This window comes from Littorina saxatilis, linkage group LG13 (assembly GCF_037325665.1).
Source record: "Littorina saxatilis isolate snail1 linkage group LG13, US_GU_Lsax_2.0, whole genome shotgun sequence".
In the NCBI taxonomy this organism is placed as follows: Eukaryota; Metazoa; Mollusca; class Gastropoda; order Littorinimorpha; family Littorinidae; genus Littorina; species Littorina saxatilis.
In genome coordinates, this window is record NC_090257.1 from 40,490,095 (window position 1) to 40,505,094 (window position 15,000).

Genomic DNA, 15,000 nt, shown 5'->3' on the forward strand with positions numbered 1-15,000 from the left:
GTCACGTCCTGCGTCACACTGATCCACCGTGCTAAAAGTTGTCGCGACATCCACATCTGTGTCGTCTGGAGAACATGTGTTTCTGTCGCAAGACGCATCCTGTCCTGCAAAGCGGAGTTGGTTCAAGTCACAGTTTTCTTTCGTCCGGCATGCCTTCATGTTGCCATCTTTCGTCCGGCATGCCTTCGTGTTGCCATCTTTCGTCCGGCATGCCTTCGTGTTGCCATCTTTCGTCCGGCATGCCTTCATGTTGCCATCTTTCGTCCGGCATGCCTTCGTGTTGCCATCTTTCGTCCGGCATGCCTTCGTGTTGCCATCTTTCGTCCGGCATGCCTTCGTGTTGCCATCTTTCGTCCGGCATGCCTTCGTGTTGCCATCTTTCGTCCGGCATGCCTTCATGTTGCCATCTTCTCGGCAGCACGGTTCTTCTAAAGAGAGCTCCCATTGCAAGAATACGTCGTTTGAAACACAGTCTGTTTCGGCTTGGTCTTCTTTTGATGCAACATTAGTGTCGGTTAGGTCATCATTTGAAACTGAGTCTTGCGAACACTCAATGCTAAAAATGTTTTTGTTGGTTAGGTTCTCATTTGAAACATCGTACCCAGCGCTGAAAACATTTTTGTTGGTGAGGTTCTCATTTGAAACATCGGCTTGCCAACTCCCAGTCTCTATAACACATTGGCACTGTGAACATTTCGTTGAAGAATTACCGTCTCGTAAACGTATCCCAACAGTAGAAGTCCTGTCTTGAAAGTCTGTGCTGGTGGAAGATAGAGCCGTGCCTCGGAAGCAAGCCGGTCTCAAACCACTCTCGTCTCGAGGTTTCTTTACCGAGACCACGTCTGGGTCAACGCACACGTGTTTCTTCTCAGTTTCAGAGAGATTAATCTCCCTTGAACACTCTCTTTCACGCACGTGGTTCTTCTCAGTTTCAGAGGAAGTTATCTCCCTTGAACGCTCTTTTTCACTCACGAGGTCCTTCTCAGTTTCAGAGGGGGTAGCCTCCCCTGTACACTCTTCAGAGATGATCTCCTGGGTGTAATCATGCACGTGGATTTTAATTCTGGTTCGCGCGTGAGGGGGGAGTATCTTCAGCTCAACCTCCACGTGGTAAATCTCCCAATCGTCGTCAAAGAAGTCAAAAACCGGTTGTGGAAAGTCGAACTCTTCTTTCATCAAAGATTGTCTTCTAGTTCTCGGTACGTGATGCACGCTGTGTTTATTTCCCATGATGCACCAGGGTAATGCACGAATGGATCTGATTATTAACACTGATGATTAAATGAAGTCAACACAGGCGGAAGTTTGGATCGATGTTGTCGGTTCAATTTGTTACAGGCTGCTCTCAGTTTAGACGATCTGTCGCAGCGTTGAGAATTGACCTGCAACACAACAATGAAAATAGTGTGATTCACAGTGAGAGAAAGACGATTTCAGAAAGAGCGGTTGCAAAGGTCCGTCCGTCCGTCCATCCGTCTGTCCGTCTGTCCGTCCATCCGTCCGTCCGTCTGTCTGTCTGTCTAATCTGGCTGGCTGTCCGTCCGTCTGTCCATTCGTCCGTCTGGCTGTCTGTCCGTCTGTCTGTCTGTCTGTCTGTCTGTCTTTCCGTCCGTCCGTCCGTCTGTCCGTCCGTCCGTCCGTCTGTCTGTACACAGTCAAGCATTTGATGGCAAGTGAGATAGAGATTATAGAAAGATAAGAACCAGATAAAGTGAAGTTGAGAGGAGAAAGTGAACTCGGGAAAAGACGAAGAAAATGAAAATGTTCTGACAAAGGGTACACGGCAGAGTTCAGTTACTGATAAAAAGACAACAACAAATGACGAGGAACACTTGAGGGACAGTTCAAAGAGAAAATAGTGGTATAGGAAAGAGACCTTGACAGAAGAAGAGAAAATAGTGGTATAGGAAAGAGACCTTGACAGAAGAAGAGAAAATAGTGGTATAGGAAAGAGACCTTGACAGAAGGAGAAGTGAAAATAGTGGTATAGGAAAGAGACCTTGACAGAAGAAGAAGACAAAATAGTGGTATAGGAAAGAGACCTTGACAGAAGGAGAAGAGAAGATAGTGGTATAGGAAAGAGACCTTGACAGAAGGAGAAGTGAAAATAGTGGTATAGGAAAGAGACCTTGACAGAAGAAGAAGTGAAAATAGTGGTATAGGAACGAGACCTTGACAGAAAAAGAAGTGAAAATAGTGGTATAGGAAAGAGACCTTGACAGAAGGAGAAGAGAAAATAGTGGTATAGGAAAGAGACCTTGACAGAAGGAGAAGAGAAAATAGTGGTATAGGAAAGAGACCTTGACAGAAGGAGAAGAGAAAATAGTGGTATAGGAAAGAGACCTTGACAGAAGGAGAAGTGAAAATAGTGGTATAGGAAAGAGACCTTGACAGAAGAAGAAGTGAAAATAGTGGTATAGGAACGAGACCTTGACAGAAAAAGAAGTGAAAATAGTGGTATAGGAAAGAGACCTTGACAGAAGGAGAAGAGAAAATAGTGGTATAGGAAAGAGACCTTGACAGAAGGAGAAGAGAAAATAGTGGTATAGGAAAGAGACCTTGACAGAAGGAGAAGAGAAAATAGTGGTATAGGAAAGAGACCTTGACAGAAGAAGAAGTGAAAATAGTGGTATAGGAAAGAGACCTTGACAGAAGAAGAAGTGAAAATAGTGGTATAGGAACGAGACCTTGACAGAAAAAGAAGTGAAAATAGTGGTATAGGAAAGAGACCTTGACAGAAGAAGAAGAGAAGATAGTGGTATAGGAAAGAGACCTTGACAGAAGGAGAAGAGAAAATAGTGGTATAGGAAAGAGACCTTGACAGAAGGAGAAGAGAAAATAGTGGTATAGGAAAGAGACCTTGACAGAAGAAGAAGAGAAAATAGTGGTATAGGAAAGAGACCTTGACAGAAGGAGAAGAGAAAATAGTGGTATAGGAAAGAGACCTTGACAGAAGGAGAAGAGAAAATAGTGGTATAGGAAAGAGACCTTGACAGAAGAAGAAGAGAAAATAGTGGCATAGGAAAGAGACCTTGACAGAAGAAGAAGACAAAATAGTGGTATAGGAAAGAGACCTTGACAGAAGAAGAAGACAAAATAGTGGTATAGGAAAGAGACCTTGAGAGAAGAAGAAGACAAAAGAAGCAAAACAATTTTCACTGAGAAAAAGAACTCGGCAGAGATGAAAAGGAAATAATCGACATAAAAGTATAGGCAATGTTTACAAGACGAACTTGGTTCATGCGAATTCAAAAATAACACCAAACACGGCAACATAAGAAACTAATAAAGAAAAAACAAGTCGCGTAAGGCGAAAATACAATATTTAGTCAAGTAGCTGTCGAACTCACAGAATGAAACTGAACGCAATGCCATTTTTCAGCAAGACCGTATACTCGTAGCATCGTCAGTCCACCGCTCACGGCAAAGGCAGTGAAATTGACAGGAAGAGCGGGGTAGTACTTGCGCTGAGAAGGATAGCACGCTTTTCTGTACCTCTCTTTGTTTTAACTTTCTGAGCGTGTTTTTAATCCAAACATATCATATCTATATGTTTTTGGAATCAGGAACCGACAAGGAATAAGATGAAAGTGTTTTTAAATTGATTTCGACAATTTAATTTTGATAATAATTTTATATATTTAATTTTTAGAGCTTGTTTTTAATCCAAATATAACATATTTATATGTTTTTGGAATCAAAAAATGATGGAGAATAAGATGAACGTAAATTTGGATCGTTTTATAAATTTTTTTTTTTTTTTACAATTTTCAGATTTTTAATGACCAAAGTCATTAATTAATTTTTAAGTCACCAAGCTGAAATGCAATACCGAAGTCCGGGCTTCGTCGAAGATTACTTGACCAAAATTTCAACCAATTTGGTTGAAAAATGAGAGCGTGACAGTGCCGCCTCAACTTTCACGAAACGCCGGATATGACGTCATCAAAGACATTTATCAAAAAAATGAAAAACACGTTCGGGGATTTCATACCCAGGAACTCTCATGTCAAATTTCATAAAGATCGGTCCAGTAGTTTAGTCTGAATCGCTCTACACACACACACACACACACACACACACAAACACAGACACACACACGCACATACACCATGACCCTCGTCTCGATTCCCCCCTCTACGTTAAAACATTTAGTCAAAACTTGACTAAATGTAAAAAGACGAAGAAACATGAAAACGAAGGAAACAACAAAAAATCCCATCACAAATGTCACACCGTCTCATTCAACCTTTCTGCTCTAATTCCAACAGAAAGAACTTTCCTTCCGTTCGAGAACAAAATCCCTAATTTACAGACAAAACACGGCTATGTCTGACAATTAAGCTGTTGGTTTCGAATCAAATGAAGTAACAGCTAGAAAAAATATCCTTTCTTGTCCAACACAGAACAAGTATATCTCAGCCTATAGTTCGAAGTCGAATGAAGCCTCGGCCACGTGTGGGGCAAGTTTTATTCAAAATCTACCTCTGTCCTTTGTCTGTTAACGATCGCAACTAGTTTATTTGTGGTTGGGTCATGATGCTATTTTTAACCCTAACATAAACAGATTCCCCCTAGCATCACGTGACATGTCTTCATGAATCATGCATCGCTGATTAAACTGATCGACCTCAAGCTGACATCCACTGCTGGTTCAGAGGCTGCGGTAGTTTGCTCGCCCAAAAAGGCGCAATCCTTCCTGCGTGTGTCTGTCTGTCTGTGTGTCTTTCTGTGTGTCTGTGTGTCTGTTTGTCTGTCTTTCTGTGTGCGTGCGTGTTTGTGTGTGTATGTGTGTGTATGTGTGTGTGTGTGTGTGTGTCTGTCTTTCTGTTTGTGTCTGTGCGTCTGTGTGTCTGTCTGTCTGTGTGTTTGTATGTGTGTATGTGTGTATGTGTGTCTGTCTGTCTGTCTGTCTGTCTGTCTGTCTGTCTGTCCGCCATCCCCCATAAAGGCACAATCCTTCCCGTGTAAACAATTGGGCTGACTATCTCACACCTCCCCAGCCTACTGACACGGGAGAAGACCACCCCTTCACCTCTACACACACTCACACACTCCACAGCCAGGCTGCTTCCTGTCAACTCGGGCATTTTCTCATGGATTAATATCGCAGATTGACACTCGTATCAGCTTAGAAACTGAAAAACATTACCAAGCTGTACGTGGAACAGGCAGGCTCTTGATGTTTGGTATGTGACCAAGTGAAATGAGGCTCTTATCCCCTGTACAAATAAATGGGCAGATCTGTGTGAGTGTGTATGATTTCTACGGAACGGAGTGTCACTTTAAAGGCATACTCCTCCCGTGTAAACAGCTCGACTCGCTGTCTCCCGTGTAAACAGCTCGACTCGCTGTCTCCCGTGTAAACAGCTCGACTCGCTGTCTCCCGTGTAAACAGCTCGACTCGCTGTCTCCCGTGTAAACAGCTCGACTCGCTGTCTCCCGTGTAAACAGCTCGACTCGCTGTCTCCCGTGTAAACAGCTCGACTCGCTGTCTCCCGTGTAAACAGCTCGACTCGCTGTCTCCCGTGTAAACAGCTCGACTCGCTGTCTCCCGTGTAAACAGCTCGACTCGCTGTCTCCCGTGTAAACAGCTCGACTCGCTGTCTCCCGTGTAAACAGCTCGACTCGCTGTCTCCCGTGTAAACAGCTCGACTCGCTGTCTCCCGTGTAAACAGCTCGACTCGCTGTCTCCCGTGTAAACAGCTCGACTCGCTGTCTCCCGTGTAAACAGCTCGACTCGCTGTCTCCCGTGTAAACAGCTCGACTCGCTGTCTCCCGTGTAAACAGCTCGACTCGCTGTCTCCCGTGTAAACAGCTCGACTCGCTGTCTCCCGTGTAAACAGCTCGACTCGCTGTCTCCCGTGTAAAGAGCTCGACTCGCTGTCTCCCGTGTAAAGAGCTCGACTCGCTGTCTCCCGTGTAAAGAGCTCGACTCGCTGTCTCCCGTGTAAACAGCTCGACTCGCTGTCTCCCGTGTAAAGAGCTCGACTCGCTGTCTCCCGTGTAAACAGCTCGACTCGCTGTCTCCCGTGTAAAGAGCTCGACTCGCTGTCTCCCGTGTAAACAGCTCGACTCGCTGTCTCACGTGTAAACAGCTCGACTCGCTGTCTCCCGTGTAAACAGCTCGACTCGCTGTCTCCCGTGTAAACAGCTCGACTCGCTGTCTCACATCCAGCCATGCTTTTACGTGGGATAAGACCATCCTTCACTTTAACTTGGACTCTGCGAAAGCCACAAACGGCTTTTATTCAATTAATTCAAGTCGTTAAAAACATTCCCACTGTCCACAGAGACCACCCAGGCTGTTCAGTTTGTGTATGTGACCAAGTGGAGGGATGGTCCATTAAGTTTTGTTATGTGACCAAGTGGAGGGATGGTCCATTAAGTTTTGTTATGTGACCAAGTGGAGGGATGGTTTCATCCCCCGAATTGTTTACACGGGAAGGGGTGTTCCTTTCATCAAACCCGATCGGTGTTGATGTAAACGACGGTTCACACGGGACGGACTCAGGTAGAGGTATCTTTAACATCGCAATTAACAGTAACTGCTGGTTTAGATGCCACATTCATAGTATGGCCAATATAAGTAACATCAAAAATAAGATATAACATTTCTAAAACGCATATATCAAAGGTTGAACACCACCCCTCCCCCCCCCCCCCCCCCCCACACGCACACACAGGGGGCAGACAGACACACACAAACAAAAAAACACAGACAGCCACACACACGCACACACATACATACACACAAACAAACACAAACAATGACAAAAAAACAACACCGTAACAATATGTACATAGCATAACAACATCGCATTTAATTAACGAGTCACTGCTCGGTCGAAGCCAAAGTCATGTTATGGCCAATATGATAATGATTTGAATCGCATTTAACGCACTGCTGCCTGTTCGCACGAGAACGACTTCTTTTCTTTACTGGTGGTTTAGATTTCACAGTCATGTTATGGCCAATATAATTATTATGCATTTACGGCATGGCTGCGCGAGTCGGCTGATGAGGATGCTGACTTCTTTTCGAAAAGCGTACAACTGCGTACCATGTCACGTGGTGTTAATGAGCTTTGGACCAGGACGGGTGGTGACCGACACAGCTCGATGTTTTCATAATGGCGTCACTCCTCCCTGTTCACATGGCAGACTTAAGCCTGTTCTTAACTTGGCAAAGTCGACTATGCAAAGTATATTTTGCGAAGCTGGCCACACGAAGCTTTAGCACTAGGTTATCGTCACGAAGCTGGCCGCACGAAGCTTCAGCACTAGGTTATCGTCACGAAGCTGGCCGCACGAAGCTTTAGCACTAGGTTATCGTCACGAAGCTGGCCGCACGAAGCTTTAGCACTAAGTTGTCGTCACGAAGCTGGCCGCACGAAGCTTTAGCACTAAGTTATCGGAAAAAGACTTGGAAAGGACTTCGCGAAGGCGACTTCGGGCTCCATTAAGGACATCCTTTACAACTGACTAACTTTCCACCAACTTTCAAGCGACCAAGTCGGTTGATAATCGCTGCCCATGTGAACAACACTTTACAGTGATTGGAACCCCCTGTTTAGACCCCATGCACCCTTTTAGAGACCCCACTGATCTTTCCTTTTCTTTTCTTCTTATAACGTCTGTAACTGTACCCCCATTTTAAGTGTCACTCCCTTTCAAGGCCTGATTTTCTCAGATGTTAGAGCTCTCAAAAAGGCGGGGGGGGGGGGGGGCATTGTAGCCAGAGACAAACACACACACACACCCCCCCCCCACCCCCCCCCCCCCCCCTCTTTTCTGTAACCCTAGCTTTTCAGATTCGAGGTTGATAAACCACCTGTTTCAAAGAATCCTTTTCTTTCAAGGGAGGACTTCTACGGAGGGTTGAACTGTATATAGAGATAAATAGAGATAATTATAGTGACGGTGGGTTGAACTGTACATAGAGATAAATAGAGATAATTATAGTGACGGTGGGTTGAACTGTACATAGAGATAAATAGAGATAATTATAGTGACGGTGGGTTGAACTGTACATAGAGATAAATAGAGATAATTATAGTGACGGTGGGTTGAACTGTACGTAGAGATAAATAGAGATAATTATAGTGACGGTGGGTTGAACTGTATATAGAGATAGATAGAGATAATTATAGTGACGGTGGGTTGAACTGTACATAGAGATAAATAGAGATAATTATAGTGACGGTGGGTTGAACTGTACACAGAGATAAATAGAGATAATTATAGTGACGGTGGGTTGAACTGTACACAGAGATAAATAGAGATAATTATAGTGACGGTGGGTTGGACTGTACATAGAGATAAATAGAGATAATTATAGTGACGGTGGGTTGAACTGTACATAGAGATAAATAGAGATTATTATAGTGACGGTGGGTTGAACTGTACATAGAGATAAATAGAGATAATTATAGTGACGATGGGTTGAACTGTACATAGAGATAGATAGAGATAATTATAGTGACGGTGGGTATAACTGTATATAGAGATAAATAGAGATAATTATAGTGACGGTGGGTTGAACTGTATATAGAGATAGATAGAGATAATTATAGTGACGGTGGGTTGAACTGTACATAGAGATAAATAGAGATAATTATAGTGACGGTGGGTTGAACTGTACATAGAGATAGATAGAGATAATTATAGTGACGGTGGGTTGAACTGTACATAGAGATAAATAGAGATAATTATAGTGACGGTGGGTTGAACTGTACATAGAGATAAATAGAGATAATTATAGTGACGGTGGGTTGAACTGTACACAGAGATAAATAGAGATAATTATAGTGACGGTGGGTTGAGCTGTACATAGAGATAGATAGAGATAATTATAGTGACGGTGGGTTGAACTGTACATAGAGATAAATAGAGATAATTATAGTGACGGTGGGTTGAACTGTACATAGAGATAAATAGAGATAATTATAGTGACCGTGGGTTGAGCTGTACATAGAGATATATAGAGATAATTATAGTGACGGTGGGTTGAACTGTACATAGAGATAAATAGAGATAATTATAGTGACGGTGGGTTGAATTGTACATAGAGATAAATAGAGATAATTATAGTGACGGTGGGTTGAGCTGTACATAGAGATAGATAGAGATAATTATAGTGACGGTGGGTTGAACTGTACATAGAGATAAATAGAGATAATTATAGTGACGGTGGGTTGAACTGTATATAGAGATAGATAGAGATAATTATAGTGAGGGTGGGTTGAGCTGTACATAGAGATAGATAGAGATAATTATAGTGACGGTGGGTTGAACTGTACATAGAGATAAATAGAGATAATTATAGTGACGGTGGGTTGAACTGTACATAGAGATAAATAGAGATAATTATAGTGACGGTGGGTTGAACTGTATATAGAGATAAATAGAGATAATTATAGTGACGGTGGGTTGAACTGTATATAGAGATAAATAGAGATAATTATAGTGACGGTGGGTTGAACTGTATATAGAGATAAATAGAGATAATTATAGTGACGGTGGGTTGAACTGTACATAGAGATAAATAGAGATAATTATAGTGACGGTGGGTTGAACTGTATATAGAGATAAATAGAGATAATTATAGTGACGGTGGGTTGAACTGTATATAGAGATAAATAGAGATAATTATAGTGACGGTGGGTTGAACTGTATATAGAGATAAATAGAGATAATTATAGTGACGGTGGGTTGAACTGTACATAGAGATAAATAGAGATAATTATAGTGACGGTGGGTTGAACTGTACATAGAGATAAATAGAGATAATTATAGTGACGGTGGGTTGAACTGTACATAGAGATAAATAGAGATAATTATAGTGACGGTGGGTTGAACTGTACATAGAGATAAATAGAGATAAATAGAGATAATTATAGTGACGGTGGGTTGAATTGTACATAGAGATAAATAGAGATAATTATAGTGACGGTGGGTTGAACTGTACATAGAGATAAATAGAGATAATTATAGTGACGGTGGGTTGAACTGTACATAGAGATAAATAGAGATAATTATAGTGACGGTGGGTTGAACTGTACATAGAGATAAATAGAGATAATTATAGTGACGGTGGGTTGAACTGTACATAGAGATAAATAGAGATAATTATAGTGACGGTGGGTTGAACTGTACATAGAGATAAATAGAGATAATTATAGTGACGGTGGGTTGAACTGTACATAGAGATAAATAGAGATAATTATAGTGACGGTGGGTTGAATTGTACATAGAGATAAATAGAGATAATTATAGTGACGGTGGGAGTGAGTATGTGAACCTCGAAACGAACGGTTCACCTCACTTATCCAAACCCCGATCAGCTGTAAGAATAATGGTGTGGTGCGTGCGTGCGTGCGTGTGTGCGTGTGTGTGTATGTGTGCGCAACAGAGCCGGAAAGGGGGGGGGGGAGTGGAGGCGTTTCGTAGACAAAGCTGCACACAAAAAAGCAACAAAAACCGATCGATGAGATGATTCATTGTTTTGTGGAATGTTCAACATGTTACAGTGACATAAAGGGATAAGTCAAACAGAAAGCATACAGGTACAGTGACAGCTATTTATATTCATTACTGAAGTTATGCTGTGATGTCAGCACAGCTGTTTTACAGAGAGACAGAGACTGAGACTGAGACTGAGACTGAGACAGAGACAGAGACTGAGACAGAGACTAAGACTGAGACTGAGACAGAGATTGAGACAGAGACAGAGACAGAGACAGAGACTGAGACTGAGACAGAGACGGAGACTGAGACAGAGACAGAGACAGAGACAGAGACTGAACTTTATTTTACAAGTATAAAGAGTTAAGGCTGGGCCTTTTCTTACCATCTGTCCTTAGGACAATAAACATACAAACAAACAAACAAAACACTACCAATGTATACTGACAGAAACTCTATAGAGAAAAAAGAAAGAGACAGAGACAAAGAAAGAGAGACAGACAGACAGAGACAATGAAAGAGAGCGAGATGTAAAAAAGAGAGAGAATGAGAGAAAAACGGTTAGAGGGTTTCCGAAAAAGAGGGGAGATAGAGAAGAGAGAGAGAGAGAGAGAGAGAGAGAGAGAGAGAGAGAGAGAGAGAGAGAGAGAGAGATTGGATTGGATTGGATTGTTTAATTGTGTAACCAGTGATTTGGTTTTTACAATGGTAAAAAAAGAGAAAATGTACAAAATCAGCATTTCACGTAATCGAATCAAATGTATATACATGGTGTTAAATATTTTTGGCAGTTGCTTGCTAATATAGTCACCTCACAATATAGATATATACATCGTAGCAAACAGTGTATCAACCATGAAAACTTTCTGGTAACGGTAATACCGAGGGGTACATTTTCCATGTCACGAATCAAACATCAAGTCTCTTCTGCCTCGCTTTCCAAGCCAGGAATAGATATTTAGCAAAACTTACGGCTTTTGTTTCGTCGCTACCTTTCAACAGTTCACACAGTTGGAGTTCGCATGGAGAGTCAACCGGTATGCCAATATATCTGGTTCTAATAGCCTGATACACTGGGCACACAAAAACAACATGCATTTCATCCTCAGTTTTATTTGTACAAAAAGGGCATAGCCGGCTTGCTTCCGAATGCGAAAAACGTTGCCTGTGTGCACTGAATGGAGAGACGCCAAGTCTGAACCTGCTGAGAGCTGTCCTGTAGATATTCACTTTTATAAAGTCTAAATAATGTTCTCGTCCGATCAGACTTTTGTGACTGTGGTAAAGTTCAAAGCGAGGACTTTGTGACGTATGGTTGAGCCATTTCAGACAAAAGTTTTCACTTAATCGTTCTTTGAAGGTGCGCAGGAATAGTCTCTCATCTGCCACGCTTCCAAATTGCCACACAAGGCCAAAACCAAGCTCACACAACAAAGACTTAACACGTGTGACCCAGTTGTCATGACCCCTTTCATGCATATTCAATAGGGACAAGTATGCCATCTTAGAAAATCTAACGTCCGGCTGCTTAAGTAAGCGGAACCAATATTGAATGCACTTTGCAGCGGACTCAATGTGAAGTGGATAACGGCCAAGTTCACTGTAAATCATGTCGTTAGGTGTCATGGTTGGTACATTCATAAAAAGCTTGCACGCGTAAAGGTGCACCCTTTCGATCTGTTTATTTTCGCTGTGACCCCAAAGTTCAGAAGCATAGAGCAGTGAAGGAACAATTTGAGCATCAAACAGTTTGAAAAACACTTCGCATGAGGAAATACCACACTTTTTCAGCGTTCTAAGGATTTCCATTGTTCCCTTTTTGCCTCTCGACACAAATTCCTCCGTGCCTATGTTTAAACTCATCATTGTAGAAAAGGTGAAGCCAAGGTATTTATACCTACCAACAACTTGGAGTATCTCAGTGCCTAAGTACCACTTTTCTTTCTCGGATAGATAACCACCTTTACGGAATACCACAACTTTTGTTTTTTCCGCATTAACTTTCAGTCCGAGTCTGTTTGATGATTCGTATAGTGTGGTTAGCTGTGTTTGCAGTCCTATTACAGTAGATGATATGAGGGCGAGGTCATCCGCAAACAACATGAGAAATATTTCTACCTGGTTAGGTAGTAACTGAATGCCCTGTCTCCCTTTCCCGATTATGTCATTTGCGAGTTCATTGATAAAGAAGGTGAACAGAATCGGACTACACATACATCCCTGTTTCAGGCCCTGAAGGCACTGGAAAAAGTCCGTGAGCCCGCCGCTGCTAGTTGAACGAACGCATGCTCTGATATTGGCATACATCGCCTGGAGCATAGTCAGCATTTTCCCTCTCACACCAGTTTTTGCAAGGACAAACCACAGCGCAGCATGGTTAATCATGTCAAAACACTTATAAAAGTCCACGAAGGCCACATAAAGCTTTGAGTTGCGGGAAAACTGTTTCTCGATCATCGCGTACAATGTAAAAATATGGTCTACCGTAGAGTAGGACTTACGGAAACCTGCCTGTGCGTCAGAAATGACGCCATGTTCTTCAGCCCACTTTGTCAGTCTTGTGTTTAGAATGGAAAGAAACACTTTGCTAACACAACTCAATAATGAGATGCCTCTATAGTTATTTGGCATGTCAGGGTCTCCTTTTTTATATAATGGAACTATGACTGCTTTTGTCCACTCCTTTGGAAAGACACCCTTATTGAAAATACTGTTAGTTAATTTTACCAAGAATGGTAGTAGTTTATGTTCTCCTGCCTTTAAAAAGTCGCTTATAATTTTGTCAGTGCCTGCAGCTTTTCCACTCTTAAGTTTCCTTATCGCGTTTTTTACTTCTGCTTCGCTAATAACGCCATCAAGTAAATCATCATATGGTTCATAATCTTCTTGTGTATGGGGTATGTTAAAGTCCAAGGTCTGGTTGTCATTTGCACTGTTATTGAAAAGTTTTGAAAAATGACCCAACCAAGTTTGCTCAGAGATATCGCCACTGACAGTGTGTTTCTGCCTACATCTCCTGATCTCGCTCCAAAATTCACGTGAATCATTCATAACGTTTTGTAAGCGCTCTGTTTTCTGTTCTTTGTGTTGTGTTTGTTTTGTCTGCAACATATTTTTATATTCCTTTCTCTGTGCCAAGTAGGTCTGCTTGTCATTGTCACTTTGAGTTTTATGTGATAATTTTAGTGCTCTTCTTACAGCTCTCTTTTCGGCTAAACACTCACCGTCAAACCACTTACTGCTTGGATTTGTCATAACCTGTATACTCTTGTGCATGCATGCACCAGACTCAAGAATACTTTTAACAAAAATGTCAAGCGCAGCATCAATATCAGTGTCAATCATATCTGTGGCTGTTCTTAACATGACTAAAGTGTCACTTGATTCAAGGTTCTGTAGGAACTCTTCTGTCTTTTCCCTTTGCCAAACGAATTTATCCAATACTACTGGCTCCTTTTGTTTCGGGACATTTTCTTCACTTGCTCTGACCGATATTTCTAACGGCATATGGTCGGATTCTACTCTGTGCTCGATGAAAAGCCTGTTAATGTATTTGACAAAATCAACGGATGTAATGCAGTAATCAACAACACTGTTCCCATGCTTAGATACGTACGTGTACTTGCCGCCCTCATCCCCGTTGCACTGTCCATTATGGATGTGCAAGTCAAAACACAAACACAAATCTAAGAGCAGTTTGCCAAAGCTGTTGACAGTCTTGTCTTGTGAAGTCCTGCTTTGACACATGAATGAATTCTGGCTGAGGGGGTCTGTAAAAGGGATATCAGAGTCCATATCGCTTGCCGCTACTTGGTTTTGGAATGTTCTGGCATTAAAATCTCCGCACAAAATGACATGGAAATCGTCCAGTTTTTCTATGAGGTCTAATATACAGTTGTCAATCATTTCAATTAAGCAGTCACATTCTGCTGACCTATAATATGGGCTACCTTGTGGGGGAACGTAGACGCCCATTAACACCACGTCATGGCTTGTATTAAACATACACTTTGCTAGTTTCAGAACAATCATCTGATCATACGGACAATCAATCCTTTCAACGAATTTAGAAAAAGAGTTTTTAACAAGGATTACAATTCCACCTGATCTTCTTCCTTGTGATGACAATTTAATTGCAGGTGTTGAATGTAATTCATATCCTTTGAACAGGTTGCTTAGGTCGTACGTTTGGTCAACAAAAGTTTCGGTAAGACAAGCTATGTCAGATTTAGCAACGTACCTTTTGAAGTCGCCGTCTCCTAACTTACTGTGTAATCCCTCAATATTCCAGATTAGCATCGACATGGTAAATATATCACTTTTTCCTGGGTTCCCTGAATCACATTTTTCACTGCTTTTCTTCTCTTTGCTTTTGAATCGCTCGGCATTTTGTTGCACTGACTTTCCCTGCTTGTATTCCCCTACAGCCCGTTTTTTGGATTGCGTGTTGCGTGAGTGTGCACTGCTTGAAGGTGTTGGTGTGGGTGTGTGCGTGACGAATCTGCTCTGTCGCTGTCGTTGCTCTGTGTCCGT

At 42.1% G+C, this 15,000-nt stretch overlaps 1 protein-coding gene across 3 annotated transcripts in view; it reads right to left on the reverse strand.

Annotated features, from left to right (window-relative positions):
- LOC138945737 (uncharacterized) overlaps positions 1-15,000 on the reverse strand; it is a 23,054-nt gene that overhangs the window by 5,261 nt on the left and 2,793 nt on the right. The window contains exons 2-3 of one of the 3 annotated variants that reach the window (XM_070317232.1): positions 394-1,382; positions 1-153 (exon numbers count right to left, since the gene is read on the reverse strand). The exon at positions 1-153 is cut by the window's left edge and continues 1,257 nt beyond it. In XM_070317232.1, the coding sequence (XP_070173333.1) occupies positions 1-153; positions 394-1,230 (990 nt within the window). In that variant the 5' untranslated portion in view covers positions 1,231-1,382. Of the gene's footprint in view, positions 1,829-15,000 lie in introns of those variants that run through there. The other 2 variants (XM_070317230.1, XM_070317231.1) reach the window with 2 other exon arrangements.